General features: G+C 45.3%; 2 protein-coding genes across 2 annotated transcripts in view; both read right to left on the bottom strand.

Moving 5' to 3' along the window:
• The window catches only part of LOC8031744 (arylsulfatase B-like), a 30693-nt gene extending 26608 nt beyond the window's left edge, over window positions 1-4085 (bottom strand). The window contains exons 1-2 of the mRNA XM_029982559.4: window positions 3939-4085; window positions 1642-1801 (exon numbers count right to left, since the gene is read on the bottom strand). Coding sequence (XP_029838419.4) covers window positions 1642-1801; window positions 3939-4085 — 307 coding nt within the window. The remainder of the gene's footprint in view (window positions 1-1641; window positions 1802-3938) is intronic.
• Window positions 4086-6010: 1925 nt separating this feature from the next.
• Window positions 6011-16384, bottom strand: part of LOC115322210 (arylsulfatase B) — a 44375-nt gene continuing 34001 nt past the window's right edge. Inside the window, exons 9-10 of the mRNA XM_042292535.1 lie at window positions 10850-11292; window positions 6011-6166 (exon numbers count right to left, since the gene is read on the bottom strand). Of these exons, the coding sequence (XP_042148469.1) occupies window positions 6011-6166; window positions 10850-11292 (599 nt within the window). The remainder of the gene's footprint in view (window positions 6167-10849; window positions 11293-16384) is intronic.

Below are 16384 nucleotides of genomic sequence, written 5' to 3'. Positions count from 1 at the left end.
TTTCCAAATAAAAGCGCGTATTACTAGACATAAGGGTTCTTAAAGTGTGTAGCCATGGGTTTGCGCTCAAACGAGTCTAGAGGGCCTACTTTCCAGCAGACCACGTGAGAGGGTCAATAACTGCAACCTACGGATAGAGTTTGGCAAATGACGAGACGAGATATATATTTAGACCTAAAAATGACAGGAGCACACTTAAGACTGCTTACCTGTTGGAATGCGAAAGCAGCCCTGCACTACAGCGCATTCCTACAAGCAACGCGCCCCGCTGTCCTACACGGCGCGGAGGGCAGCGCGCAGGGCACATGTACTGCACAGGGAGAGGAAGCGGGAATTTCCCGCTCCCCCTTCCGGGTCTCCGGCCGCGCCTGAGCAACACCACCTGGACAGGAGGCCTCCACACGCGTCATCATAGTCAGATCGATCGAGGCGAGAGATTGGGCACGAGTGCAGTGTTAGTGTTCGGCTGCGTCTCGTGGCCAATCAGCGCGTCGAAAGTCGGGCTCGGGCCCAATAGCCGACCGAGCGCGATCCGACTGTGATGACGTTTCATAGAGGGAGAGAAGACCATGCGGAGGCCTTCTGTCTAGGTGGTGTTGGCCTGAGCCGTAACTCGAGAGAAAGGAGACAAGGGCGGCCGCGCGCGCGCCACACGCACCCTTGCATCGCAGCGCTATGGCGATGGCTTCTCTGTGGAGTGGCGTTTTTCGAAACTACGACGCGTCGCAGACACTGGCTATCTAGGTCGCGTTTCGCTCAGCCAATGGGAAAATGGAAATTTAGGTCGCGTTTTTCGCGGTTACGGACACCACCGGCTGCGCTCTATGGGACCAGTTAATGCTTTCGCATTAAAAAAATATAGTTTGATTTATGGCCTCGAGCAAGGTGAAACGTTATACGCTCAATGCCGCAGCACGGACTGCCTCCTTTTCTTAACTCTGGACATATAGCGTGTGTTTAATTTTGATTCAAACTAATTTATTAGAAACAAAATACGTGAAAGATACACTAATGCGGTTTCTACAGGTGAGTTATACGGCCAGGGGGAGAATATATAGAGTTCTAATCTTTGCGTTAATTCCGATAATTAACTAAAAGTAATTCACTTTTCAACTAGTGAAAATAAACGTGGCTTCAGTTAGAAACTTGTTGAGCATAATCGAAAACCACTAAATCAATTTTAAGAAACGCGTGCACCAAAATTACCACTCGTACAGCAGGCGTGAAGCTACAATGGCGGGGAAAGGCGTACGATAATCGTATCATCTGCGTTTCCGCTCCGCTAGCTTTGCGCCTGTTGCACGACTGCTGACTTGGACGCAGCTCCGCGTTTCTCACGTGCTTCTTGTCCTTCTAAAATTAGCTGATATGGTGTTTTAGGTTATGCTGAGCAAGTTTCTAACTGAAACTATATGTTTACATTCACTAATTAAAAGGATAATTAAAGAGGAGTTTGAACTCCTTTTTTTATTTTGTTCCCATTAAAAATCATACCCTGTATGTAAACTGGCCGTTCCCCGAGCTTACTCCTAGATAGCAGCCATAGGCTCTCCCAAATGTTCTGCGGTAAACTGGACACTGAAGCTTTCCTATGCAGTGTAATGTTGCGTTAATTTTTTTTGCCTAAACCTCCGCACCGACCTGTGTGAATCGGATATCGTCCGGTCATGAGAGCCGCCCGCGAAGGCGTGCACAAGGGCTGCGTGTAGTAGCGCTGTAGGCGGATGCCGTTCCAGGCCAGCGCGTCGATGTTCGGGGTCCTGATCTGCGGGCAGCCGTTGTAACTCACGTCGTTCCATCCCTAGGTGAAAACAAAGAAACTATTATTGAAGGCTGAACACAAAGGTCTGTTTTTATTGTTTAAGAAACACAATCGACAACAAAAAAAAATGTAGGAACGGAAACAGGGTTGTATCGCATGATTGTTCGGCCTGTTTTCCTCGTCGTCCCAATAACTGCTTAAAATTCACTTAGGTTCTTTTTGTGTGTTTTAGCCATTCGAAGGCCACCAAAAACCCAAGGTTGCGTGCGCCCGTCCTTTGCCGTTCGTTAAATAAATTTAAGTGGAAAATAATATTTGAAGCATAATTATATGCGCCACTTCAATCCCCACTCACTATAGCGGTAAAAACCTTAACTGGTGTATAATCCCACCCCACGTCAATTTAATTTGGAAAGAATTGGAGATGAAAACCTTTGTCACGCGAATACCACCTATAGAATACAAGGCCTCTGTTTTTCCTCCCCAAATGTCTTCTCAATGCGAAGCACAAGCTCGTCTGCTACTTTTGCACGAGTTGTGGTGACGTCGGAATGCCAAGTTCTGTTTGGGTCTGATGAAGAATAGTGGGTGGACCTCAAAGTAAGCTGCCTTGAGGTCTACCCACTATCCTACCATCAGACCAATCAGAGCTCAGCGTTCTGACGTCACCCAAATCCCTGCAAAAGTAGCAGACGAACTTTCGCTCCGCCTAGGGGGTCCACCCAGCGCCGCCTAGCTTGCGTCAGCGCCGCTGCCAGCGCGTCTCGCAGAGTATCGCGGCACGCGCGACGATATCAAGCGGCGTCGTAAAGACGGACACGTCTGCCGCTTTACTGTCGTCGACCTTAGGCGAGTTCGCCGCTTCGGATGGGTCGGAAAATCACGAAAATGACGTAATTTGTTGGCCTAGTCCTCTAGGTTGTAGAGGCCATGTTTGGGCAGACCGGGAGCGCTGAGCTCGACGGCCGTTTGAAAAATTTCAAAGGATCCCAAATGCTATCGAAATACATATCCATTAGCAGCAGCTAAAAAAAAAAAAAAAAAAAAATTCCTTTCTTACCAATTAGATTTTATGACTGCTTGGACCATTCAAAGATTTATGAGACAACCTGTGATTTCTGGTCCGGGGTTTCTCAGAGCCTGAGAAACACAGGCTATGGCGAGTCTTCAGCCTCTTATTGCACGTGGTGGGGGATGCGATAAACGGCGCACTATAAAATTTTGATTAAGAATCAAGCTCAATGGGTGGTTGAGAACAGTTCAAAGACACTCACACTTACAAGATATTACTTCAGCTGCGCGAGGCAAAGTGGTTCGTTGATATTCTCCGACAAAAGCGGCCCCCTTTCATTGTTCGCAATAGGCTCTCTTGCGCTAAACGGTCACTCGCATGACGTCCAAGTGGCCAGGATAACTTCCGCACTTCTCTGGAGTACAAATCTTGCCTCTGGAGTTTTACTTTAGGTTAACATTTCACTTAAAAATTGCCCTTCACACAGGTGCTCTCGTCCACGTCTGCGTGGTGAACGCGTTTGATTTTTACTTTCATTTGGTACATCAAAACTTTACAGATTCACCGGTAAAAAAAAAAAAAAATTAAGGGCATTTAAAGCATTAGTTGCTTAATCGGTGGGTTAATCGACTAATTGCCCAGTTCTGCTCATTACCGTTTCTCAGCCAATAAGATTGCTACATTAGTCGGAAAGAACCGCGAATAACGAATCACGAAGAGTGATTTACAAAGTACGAATGATTTCAGTGCCTAAAAACGCAGTAAAACCCTAAATACGTCAATATTTTGATAGAGCCCCTGTCCCTGCACGAAAAAACAAAACGAGCTCGGGCTCTTTCTAGTGCTAAATATGGCTACATATGCTAATACGTTACCAGTTCCTTGCCGAGTTTTGTAAATGAACGGCGCCGACAGCCGAGACGTTGAACACTGCTTCACTCAGTTACTCTGCCGTCTTTAAATTTAGCGAGCTTACATTTAGCTAAATTCAGCAGACGGTGTTCATACGACACTATGACGGCACGTGACGCTATGACGTGATCTGACAATCTGACGTCTCGTGGCATCATGACCCCACGTGACACAAAATTCCCGCTAAATTTAGCACGAACAGTTTCCCGTAAAACCAGCAAAGTTTCACACCAAATCGCCAAATCTTCTCACCATATCGTCAGCAAGTATGAACACGATGTGGGGCTGTCGGAGGGGTGAACGTCTGGATGCCAGGAGCATAGCAGCCAAGGCAAAGCACAGGAGGATCGCCACTCCAATCGCAGCGATGTTCACCAGGCTGAAGCGCTGCGGAACCATGCCGTCCTCCTTGTCCGGACCAGTGGCCGCTGCCAGCGGCTTGTGGGAAGTTCGACGCCTAACCATCGCTTCCGACATCGGAGTACCAGGCTTGTATCTTGTCAACTACCAAGTGGTGAAGTTTCTACTCCGTATTTCTATGGCTAGACTGTCGAGCCATGTAGGACTTGGTGATCTGTATCATGTTTTTACACCACGTCTGCACGCAGCTGTACGATCGCCAGGTTACAGGATAAATCCGCAAAATAAAACCAAACGGCACAAAAAAAGAAGCATTTGCTAATAGTACACATCCTGTTCGCAGTAGTTTCGACACCACTGGGGACCGCTTGCGTTGCTCGCATCCGTATATCCGCTCTTCGAAGAATTGGTATATACACGGAAGAGGTACAAGGAGCGGCAGCAGATCTAATGAAAGTAGTTGAAATACGTAAATATTATAGATCGAACATTTTGTATTCAATTTGTGGCATTGATTTTCAAGACCATGCACATCAAGCTGGTAGGACCACTCACAGCTTAAAATTATTGTATAAAATAATGATATCGGCAGACCTCTCTGAAGTCAGAACATTACCTGGGCCCACGGTGTTTCACATCGAGTGCTCTGCAGGAAACAAAGTTGCACCATTTTAGAGAAACGATTTGACATTTTACGCTGAATACGCAGTGCGCTACTCACCAAATCGTCAGGAAGTATGAACACGATGTAGGGCTGCCGTCGGGAGGATGAATACCTTAACGCCAGAAGTAAAACAGCCAAGGTAATCGAAAAAAAATACAATCGCCAGCCGTCTGTGAAACCTTAGACACTTTACCATTGCTCGTGACATTGGAGTATCAGCCGGATGTTTATGTGGTTAAGTATGGTAACGTTTCTGCGTCACATTCCTGTGGATAGACTGTCCACTCTAGTAGCACTCATTTTTCTGTATCCTCTTTCAACCCCGTGTCATTGTGCACCTGTACGATTGCCAGCTTTCGGGAGGAGCCGGGAACATAGAACTGAATATAGCCGAACCGAAAGATATTAGCCATACTTTTATATATTACTTTTGTGGTAACTTTTACTTTTACAGATAGCGCATGCTGACCCAGTAAACACCATACAACTCGTTACTGTGTATATATATGGCTTACAAATACGCTTTTCAGCGCGGCCGAAATGCGTCGGAAGTGTGTCTAGATTGATTATAATACCTTTATGAAAAAGAAAAGCCGGAGTAGGTGTGCAATGACAGCGCACACGACTGCGGCCACCGTCACCGCGATGTCGGCAAGTAAAGGTTCTCTTCGATGTTCTTTGGATGTTGTTGACGATGAAGGAGTCGTTGCTGGGCGTCGCTTGTTGGGGAGTCTTCGGACGTCCAGCAATTCTGCTTGAACCTGTGACCTAGCTGACAGACTACCAAACTACTCAGGCATTCGTGAAGAATAGACAATTTAATAAAATCAAAATTAATACTTTTGATTACAAGAGGTCACAAAGTAATAAATGTCTGGATATTGTCCCAATTGTTGACGGAGCGTGCTTAGTAGAGTCAAGGCGTTGCCGGGAAGTCCATCTCTCTCCGCTCCCAAATCCATACTGACGGACTCCCCGGTGTAATCTTGTAAATATGAAAAAAAAAAAAAAGAACCTTCCCGGAATGCAGAAAGAAAGCCTCGGTCCGAAACGCGGAATTTTCTTTTTATTGGCCAGAAAACATGGGATTTAACACCGTGTTATATTTTTTTTACTCAAGGTTGATGGTGTTGTAGATAAAAGTTTAATTCTGCCAACAGTTTTGTTGCTTTGTTGTTTTTCTTCTTTTTTTTTTTAGTGCCACACTCGTCTTTTAACATTAAGCAAAAACTCAAGAAGAAAGTCATTCTTTTTGTTTTTTTCTGGAAAATATTAGAAAATTAAATTATAAGCATACTTTTTATAGTTTTTCGTACTGCCACGTAGGAACGTCGCCCCATGAAGACCACACATTGTTGTGCAGTGCCGCGTCGGCTTGTTCATCTGAAGGTAAATTCCCAGGGGGCACTGATGTTTTCCGGTATCCTTCTAGTTTCCCTAGAAGCCTCTGCAGCACCTGCGAAGAAATATATTTTTATGACTTCCTTTATTAGAGGATGCCGGTTCTTCCTCAACATGTCGTTAATGTGTGGCCTAAGAGCTCGCTGTGTTACGCCTTGTAGTTTTGTAGATTCTAAACTCTAAACGGGAAGCGATCCAGTTTCGATTTCTTCGCAGAGCATGCAAAAGGTCGATCACTACGATCTGCAGAGCGCACCCTGTGATTGACAAAGTCTAAAAACTGTTGTATCACTTAAAATCAATATTCGAACATTGAAAGTGAGCAGGCGAAACGTCGTATCTGTTACGTCATAATCTACACCCTTATACAAGAAGAAATAAAGTAACGAATAAAAGACAAGTCTGGTCTTGTCCGCTACTTTATTTCTTATTCTTTTGCCAGGTTGAGATTATCCAGTTGCCAAAATAACTCGCTCCCTCATTTCCTCTCCTTGAAATGTAATTATCTTCGCCACTGCGCAGCCTGAAATGTCATTGCGAATCTATTTTATTATTTGTCTCGTAGTTCTGTAGGCCTATTTTGTAGATGACACTAATTTAGTCTTTTCCGAATGGACTATGGTCACTCAGTGACCATAGTCCATTCCGAAGCAAGAAAATTATTATCATCCACAAAAACGGCCTAGAGAACTATAAGACGAAAAATGAAAGAGCACTGCCAACTTAAGAAAGGCCAGGAGGGGGGAGTAATCTCATCGTCGCTCCGGAGTCGTTGAGGTTGCGGCACTAGCAGATAAGAACGCCGAGGAACGAATCCCCCACTCACTGGATCCTAGGAAAGAGCGCCATCGCCATCCCTGCCTGCTGGTCGGACACAAACAAATACCAACATACGGACGCCAAACTTCGCAATGTTATTAGCTCATCGGTCTCGATTATTTACAATGCCTTCAAGCACCGACGACGCCATCACATGTGGCGTCTGTGCTTGGAAGCAATGATAAGTGATTTCCCTTTCCTAAAATACGCAAAAAGAGCAATATTATTGCAAGAGGTAAGTGACCTGGGGAGATAAGCACAAATGATAAGTGTATTCCATGCACAGTGCTAATGACGCTTTATACTGGCGAGGAACGCTTTAGAACAATGATGCTTCATAGCGACCTTGGTGCGACTGGTGGAAGGACCCTTTGTAAGCTCCGAAGCTTTGAATGGCCCAAACTTGTTACCGTCATGGCAACCGAGACCGATCAGCCAATCAGCTTGCGAGGTTTGTCGCCTGTATGTTGGTGTTTCTTTGTGTCCGGCTGGCAGACAGGGAACGCAATGGTACTGCTTTCCCAAGATCAGTGACTTCAAACATTATCATTGACGTTCAGCGTTTCTTTAACTAGTAGGAACTAATTTTAGTTTCGCATAACATTCACTAAACAGCGCTGCCATGTTAACACAAATCAGCGCGTTGCAAGGAAAAGCAGGACATGCACATATAGGCACAAAATGCCGCCCATGTGTTACTTAGTCTTGTCTCGGCGTCAATTAATGCTAACTTAGCATTGCCACATTGTTGATTGAATATCATATCAATCCTCTTTCCGCGAGATCTGCGAAGAAGTCGCACGAGGGGTACTTTATTTTATATTGGAACATAGGTCGGTGACCGTCGCGATTTTTCGGAGAATTTAAGGACGATTATGTATTTGGTAACATTCTTCTTATGAGTGCTAGCAAAACGTCAACAAAATAGCATAAGTACTGTACATAATATAAGCGCCTGGTAGACAACAAACTACAGCTCTCTGTGGTTTTACGCAATGCAAAGCGTCATGCTTGCATTGCGTAATGCCACAGCGAAGACTTAATTTTGAGGTCCAAACAGATGTTCCGCCTTCTCATTCACTGAGCTGATTTCGTAGATCGCAGAGATTGGCTCTTGGAGCGCTTGGCAGGTAAGTAGACGCGGAGACATTTCGTAAAGTGTACTTTGTTCTTTACATGTTGTTTAATTAAGGCTTTAAATATATTTTTAAATATAATGAAAGCTACAGTAACGCGGTCTAAGCAGGTGCACCTTATTGCGAGAGTGACATAATATTAGGGGCAAATTGTCACGATAAGTTAACTAATTAATTAAAAGTTCTAAATTCACTTTTAATACAGAGAAAATAAACACATGGTTTCAATTATAAAATTTTTGAGCGTCATCTGAAACCACGAAATAAGCCATATTTAAAAAAATATATAAGGCGCATGAGAAGCGCGGTGGTGCTCTAAAGTTACCGCTCATGCAGCGGGTGCAATGCTGGAAGTACGAACACGCTAAGGATGATAAAAGAAAGAAAAATCGCGCGGTCGTATTTTTCGCTCCACTCTTTCCACCTGTTACACGATTGGTAACTTTGGCGCTCCACCGAGCTTCCCACGCGCTCCAAATCTTTCTAAGATATACTTAGTGGTTTTCGATGATGCTCAGGAAGTTTCTTATGTTGACCAAACCTTTATATTCAATCATTTAAAATTTCGTTACCAAACTTTAGCTAATGAACCGCGTTAACGCGACAAATATTTCGTTATGCTATTTCCCCCTGGGTGCGTAGTTCACCTGCACAAACCACATCAGTGTAGCTTTAACGGTTTCTTCTAAACAAATCTGTAAAGCCTTAAGAAAAAAAGGCTTGAGGTACACCTAAGCAGTTCTTATGAGTTGTGAATGCGAAAGCATGCACGTCACTCTTCCGCTCTCTTATTTCGTCTGCGGCGTATTTGCGTCGACGGCAGAACGAGCCCTCTCCTCCCGCTCTCACCATGGACCAACGTTACTAAAACACTCAGTTGGGAAACTCGCCGTCGAAACCTGGGCCGCTGGCGTCCACCGAGACCGAGCTAAATGCGACCACAGCGCCACTCTTTATCATTTGTCTGTACTGTGGTCACCTTGAGCTTTTTGAAAGCCTGTTTTCGCGTAAAAACAAACAAAAATGACTCTTTTTGTATGAAATTTGTTGGAGTTTAGTACAAAAAGAGGGGCGCGTTATGTTTTTATGTTTTTAAAATCTTTAGTTTGCAGGGTTTTGCGGCACAATTAGTATTGTTTTTATACAACCATGCCTCAGCGGGCCTTTCAGGTAGCGCGTCCCGCCCTAGGTGCATTTTAACTTCGGTAGTTGAACGCTGCGCGTCCGCCGGGGAGACAAGGGTGGCATTCCTGTAACCTCTACCGCTGTATCTGTTCTTAAAGCCAAAATAGAAGTCACGTGCAGTTCCTCGAGTGGCCGCTGCGGGAGAAATGGTGGCGTTGTGTTCGTCATTAGCTCGGTGATCAGAGACAGAATGGGGCCACTCTTTCAAAGCTGCCTCTATGGGAGTTTCCCAACTGAGTGTTTTAGTAACGTTGCCATGGACGCTTCGTGTTACCACCGCGCTGGCGGACACGTAGCGCCATGGGGTGGCGGTCGTTGAAACTGACGAGCAGCGGCCAAAATACAGTTAAAGACAGGAGCGCAGGGTGTGGCGTGTCACGCTGACGCTTCTTGCTTCGCCATTCTTCCATCGCTACTCTTATCTGCGAGCACAGCATTTTCATCATTGCAATAATAGGATAATCGGGGCTGGCCAAGCTTTTGCGATTCTTAAACTCTTAGTGTTGTTATGGTGGCTTCAACAACGGGGGGCCAGCTGACCTGATATGCAGCGTCTCATTGCCACGCTGGAGAAGTAACATTAAATCATTTTGTTGCGAGCTGTGACAGCATCTTCTGTTGTTCCGAAGACCAGTTCGCATTGCGCCGCTTTTTTTAATTTTTTTTTATAGTTGTTTTTGAAGAAGTGTTTGTTGGTCGCCGCAAACGCGTCTACTCTCAAGAATCGCTGTAGTCCGTAATATGGTCAATTATACAAGACCTACGCGCTTGATCTTAAGCCTACAGGGGTCAAATATTGAGAACGGTTCCTTGCATTGTTTAAATTTTATTTCAGTGTGAATGCGTTTTACTGTTTTCCTTCTCATGTAGCACTCGTCATTTCACTGTACTAATAATGAGAAATCAGCCTTTTCTTGGAGCCCAGCTCTTAGGCGCCCATTTCTGGCTTGAGCGGCGTCGGCATTGGCGTGATCGCGCATTGCATTATGGGACGTTTCTTAAGGACGTCAGACGTGACGTCACGAGTGACGTCACCATGCATTGCATTATGGGTAAATTTCCCCGCTAGATTTCGCGAAAAAATGCTCCGCTAAATTTAGCAGAAAAACTTCCCCGCTAGATATAGCGGAAAAAAGTCCCCGGTACATTTAGCGGAAAAATTTCCCCTGTAAATTTACCGGAAAAAAATTTCCCGCAAAATTTAGCAGAAAGAACTGCCCCCTAAATATAGAGGGAAAAATTTCCCGCTAGATTTAGAGGAAAAACTTTTCCGCTAAACTTAGCGGAAAATTTTTCTCCCTATATTTAGCGGAAAAAGTCCCCGCTACATTTAGCGGAAAGATTTCCCGCTAAACTGAGCGGAAAAATTTCCCCGCTACTTTTAGCAAAAATTCCCGCGAAATGTAGCGGGGAATTCGGCAAACATTTCCCGCTAAATGGGAGGGGGGCAGGAGAGGATAAGGAAAGCGTTCGGTCGAGGAGAAGGGCATACAATCCTCTCCGGGCCTTCCGCTCCTCCTCCTCAAGAGCTGCGCTCCAATTCGGCTTTACAGGGGATTGGAAACGCCTTTCATTTTTATTTCTGTCTTCAGACGTACCTCGTTGTGTTGCTCTGCAATGTTGTTATATTCGCAGGGGTCCTTGGACAGGTCGAACAGACAAGGCGCCACAGTTGGTACGCACGGTTTGCTCGGATCTCTCTTGCCACATTTAATCGGCGTCGGGTAGGAACCGTTCCCGGACCCACAGGCGACATCGTGACCGGCGTTCCTCAACACCCGAGCCACAAGGGATGTTTCGCACTCTTGGCGAGCTTTGTTGTAGTCCCATGTGATGTTCCCTGGAACCTGGAACCACTCGTCTAGCACGCCTCCTCTGACGACACCGCTCACAAGTTTGAAATGACCCTCAATGATAGCGGAGACATTTTCGATCGGATCTATGTTGATGAGAAGCTCCTTCCTCGGCGTCTCCGACCGGCGACTTAGTGAATCTAGATGACTGATCCCGTCGATGTCGCCCAGATCCGACGGGTCACCGCCTGCAACAAATGCAATTGTATTATTAAATCGCCCATTCAGCACACGCTTAAGATTCACTAAAATATGCAATCTTTGTATCGTTTGAAACAACAGTCAAGCGCACTTAAACATATTATCTAGTGGGCTTACACGACGTGAGCGCAACACATTTAGTGTGAACGTGACAATTATACACTTTTTATCGTTTTTTTAGTTTTTAAAAGTACGTACTCGGGGTCCCGAGATTTACCGATGCGGTTGCTTCCCAGAAAGAGTGTACTGTATGGCACGTTATTATAGCCTTGATTTTGATTATGTAGAACATAGAAAAAGACCAGGGTGTCGAACCGGAACCGAACCGAACCGAAAACCGGAACCGAACCGGTATTTTTTCTGGAACTGAACCCGAACCCGAACCGTTATATTGTTATCGCGATGAACCCGAACCGGAACTGAACCGGAAAAAAAATAACGGTTACCGGCTCATGCCAAAACGGTTCGGCCACGCGCTGTTGACAATGAATGTGCTATCAATGCCATTTGTTTTTTAAGTGCCGTCAACTGACACACACAACTCGCTTACATATTTTTCTTCTCCACTCAGTCTTAGGAATATAAACGCTGCATCCATGAATCTTGACAAACGCTGCATCCATGAATCTTGACATAGGAACCAGTATTGCGCTGGTCGCGGCTTGCACGGAAGAAAGAGAATTGGAAGGCAAATGACAGCCTTCCAAAATTGGAAGGCTGTCATTTTCCTACAATCTCGTAAATCCTAAATGCTGCTGTGTGCTCATTTCATAACACGTTTCTAGAACGCGCGAGTTCTTGAAGCTTGCTTCCATCGGATTGAGAAAATAAAAGGTTGTGGAGTTTGATAATAATGCATCCGGTTTCGTATAGGCACTTAGAAGCTAACATATTTGTGAGACAGCGAACTCTTCTATTTTAATATTTATCCTATTACGTCCTTCTGGCGTCGCGTTCGGTGAAGTGTTTTTCATATTCCGCATCTTGTTTAATGAAAACTTCTTTAAGGGTCTAATTTGAGTTACTGAAGGCTAGTTCAAATAAAGAAAGCTGTATTTTCTCCCCACTGTTCCTTCAATTGCCTACACGCCGAGGTGGCGGAATAGTTATCGAGTTCTACTTGTAAGTGGGTTTGTAAGGAGGTCGCGGATTTTACATCTACTGCGTCGGACCCAATTAGATGAAGTCCGAATGCGTAAACGTCGGTGAGGTAACCTTTGAGTGCACATAAAGAAACCATTCCTGGTAGAAATCCCTGAGCCTTACACTACGATGTATCCCGTTTCGTATGTGCTGATTTCAGATGTTTTATTTGTAATTTATTTTGATGTTGCAATTTGTCATTTATAATTTCCGAACCGGTTCGCGAACCGGTTCAGCGCCCCGAACCGGTTCGCTAATCGGTTCGCGGATTGAATTAATCGAACCGGAACTGAACCGGAGCCAAATAAATTTACCTGAACCTGAACCGTAACCGAACCCGTATTTTTTTCGGTTCGACACACTGAAAAAGATAAACCAAGTTCATGCAAACTGCATCCCGCTCTGTATGCGCTACATTTATATGTCATGCCATGTGACTGCTATACTTCGCTCGCTGCCTCCACGAAACGGTCAACTCATTGTCTTGACACTCAAAAGTTATCGTCGAGTTGTGCTTTGAGTAAACGTGCAATACTTACGAATTGTCCCTAGAAAACCTCATCCTGAAGCTGGTGTAACGTTGTTTTGCGTAAGGCTCATCTGTTGCTAGTTTAGAGATGTTGTTGTGTTGTCCCAGTTTGAATTGTTTTATTCTTTCTTCAATCGCCACTTGAACCAACACGCTCTTCTCCCAAGCATATGGTTATACGCGATAAACTATCGATCCCCCAAGGCACAGGGCGTATACAAATATATGACTTGTCTTCTTTCCGAAGGTGTACGAGGAAGCTGCACAACGCACTAAGAAACAACATGCATATATTTTTTTCTTTATTGCAGCCAGACATACTGAATGAACCTTTGAGTTGGCGCAAGTGTGTGGTGGAGTTTCTGCTTCCTATCGCCAAAACATTTGTTTTAAGATGCAGCAACTTTATTTTAATTGGAAGCGAAATCGACATTACTTGTGCCTTCCTCTCCTAACAAACTCAGAGGATGGCAGAGTGAAGGAAGATTAAGACAACATTGAGCTAAAAAGAGAGTTAATTGCAACTTGCGGGTTAATTGCAACATCATCTTCAAGGACCCTTCACTGTCCGCTTTAGTGCGCTAAACTGAAGGTAGGTGCAAATTCGTGAGTATACAGCTGGGTTATTTCTTAGCCAATAATCTTTCGGTATAGAATATTTATCTCACATGTGCTTCAATCTAATATAGAGTTTCAATGTGCAGAGCAACGAAGGCTAGACGACTGCCTTCCGCTACTAACCCCTTTCTGCCGCGCTACACAGGAAGGGTTCACCAATCAACGCTGCACGTTCTCTTCCTTATCATTCGCTTCACTGTACTGACGCAGGCCAAAGGTTCCCATCTAAGCAGTACAAAGACAAGACTCTTTCTGCCTGCAGCCCAAGTCGACTGCGTGAGCTTCAGTTTGATGTGTGAATAACACAGATGTGCCCACAGGACGGTACTCTTTTTGCAGTCGTCTTTGACGCATTTTTACGTACGTCACCAAATTGTCAAGCGAAACATTTGCCGCCAGTGTGAACTTGTTTGTGTCTAAGTGTTACGCGCACTGGTTATTATATGCCATGCCTTCGCCTGTTCGAGTCTACAAGTAAACCTTGCATCCTCTTTGGATATAACTCTGAATGTGTTATACGTTGACATCTAGCAGTTTCCAGTTCCGCACTCCTGTTACGGAAGACCGACACACGCGTTCTGTGTCAGCCTTTGAATTGAACTTGTGTCGCCATATATTAAGCGCGACTCCCAGATGCACGCTGACGTTGAACTCGTGTTCCCACTTATTGAACACCAGTCCAAGCCAAACTCTGATGCAGCACTGGTGTCCAATCTGTGCCTAGGAGTCAACAAAGGTAAGTGACCTAAAGAAAGTCCGACACATCGGCTTTAAAGCAGCGTTTTACTATTTTACGTCGATCGCATTTAAATGCTTAGTCCAGTAGATCTAGACTTCTCCTGCGGGTCATATCACCGGTTAACAAAAATAGAGCGACGCAGGACGCCAGTTGGGTTTCGAGCGTCAATGTACATAAAGGACATTTACACATGAGCGAGACCGAGTAAAATTTGAAAGACGACTCAAGTGATTCGTCATCGAACTTCCGGCACTAATGTGCTGCGCATGCTTCGTGCCAAGCTTCACTTTAAATTCGTCATTAAGCTTCACGCGAAGTACGGGTGGCCCAGTCCGAAAAAAAGAATAGTAAAAGTGAAACGGTACTGCATTAATGGGTTTTTAGTGAAAGGAAGTTTTGCGCATTACTCGTGCGCTACGTGAAGTGCTTCTTTCAAGAGTTGTGGATTGTCGAAAAAAGAAGCGAAGCTTTTGGGTGTTTGAAACGAGTACACCTCTTGAACACTCGGAAGTCCACCTAAAGTTCACACACATATATCTTCATTCACTGTAGAGATGATTAAATCAGTAATGCTTCTTCAGAAGCCCAACTGTTTTACTTAGGTTCTTGAGGTGAATTTTAGTATATATATAGTACGTTGTTATCTACACCCCGTTTCATGCATAGTATATAACGCTGTCAATGTTATTGGCACGCAAGTTACTGGCGCGAGCGTGCGGTTTCATTTATGGATTCGTTTGCGCGAGAACGCGTGCAAACGGTCTGCAAGATCAAACCGCATACTCGCGCCAGCAACTTTGACAGCATTGTGCACTATAGGGAGTATTCACTGGCGGCCATATCCGTGTGCGCTGCTGCTGAGCGCGTGCTGACGGCGAGATTCCGCAGTCCTTTCGGAGCGTGTATATAGCACCATCAAGTTGCCGGTCTTAGCAGGCTATTAATGTGAGCTCGTTCTGAGCATGCGCTCTAAACATCGCCCTCAAATATGGCGTCCAGTGAATACCTCCTATACTGTGTTCACCCTTAGGCTACGACTGCAGCCAAACCTACAAGAGCGAGCTAGGCCGCGCTCCTGGCCTTGAGACGTTCATTTCAAGCGCGAGTGCTCGGTTTCCGGAAGAATGCTTCAAGGTAACGACATCAAGCTCTCGTGCTTTCGACATTGGCTGTGGTCTCAGTTGTTGTATGTTTGTTTATTATGACCTTTCGGGGGAAGGGGGAAACCAGAATATGTGTGGGCCCCAATGGGCAAGTCGCTACGTGGTTGTTGGGGAAAAGGATATAAAGAGGAAATATAAAAATTAAATACAAAAAGAAAAATAACAGTCCCTCCGTTATCTCTGTGCCACTAAGAAAGCGCAGAAGAGCCCAGAAGGCTTTCTCCTTTGTACCTCTGGTTCCTCCAGGGTTCAAAAGTTCCGTAACAGTTCTATATGGCAGACCAGATTGTATGTAGAGATGCAAAAAGAGTTCTCCTGGCTTCTTGATTTGTGGAACAAACCAGAAGGGCATGTTCTGTGTCCTCTGGGTCGCCGCAGGTGGGCAGTTAGAATCCGCTTTGCGACGCATCATGTGGAGCCGCATGGCAGTGTACGGGCAACCAGCCTGAAGCCTCTGCAGAAAGCTTGCCTCAGCCTTAGGGAGCTTGCGGGGGACAACGGGGGTTGGCCCACCTGAGTGCGAACCCAGGATGTGGATGCCGTTTTGTAAGGATCTCATGGGCGAATCGATGATCCTCGTTTAAGCATTTCAGCAAGAATGTTGGAACTGGATCGTTATGTGCCTTAGCAGCTAGCAGGTCAGCCCGTTCCTTGCCAGGAATTCCGACATGAGACAGGATCTATTGCAAAATAAGTCACAATGCCATGTCTTCAATGGCCGCTGCCTCAAACGCAACTCTCGCCAGAAGAGGGGTTGCATTATGAAGTCTCTGAAGCTGCTGAAAAGAACCTCTTGAATCTGTGAGTACAACGGCTTTTGTTTGTGACGAGGTTAATAGACTTAAGAGCAGCCCAGGTAGCAACGAGCTCTCCCGTGGTTCACGATG

The sequence above is a fragment of the Ixodes scapularis genome, unplaced genomic scaffold (genome assembly GCF_016920785.2).
Source record: "Ixodes scapularis isolate PalLabHiFi unplaced genomic scaffold, ASM1692078v2 PGA_scaffold3__209_contigs__length_174095766, whole genome shotgun sequence".
Classification (NCBI taxonomy): domain Eukaryota; kingdom Metazoa; phylum Arthropoda; class Arachnida; order Ixodida; family Ixodidae; genus Ixodes; species Ixodes scapularis.
This window is presented reverse-complemented; position numbering and strand designations above follow the sequence as displayed.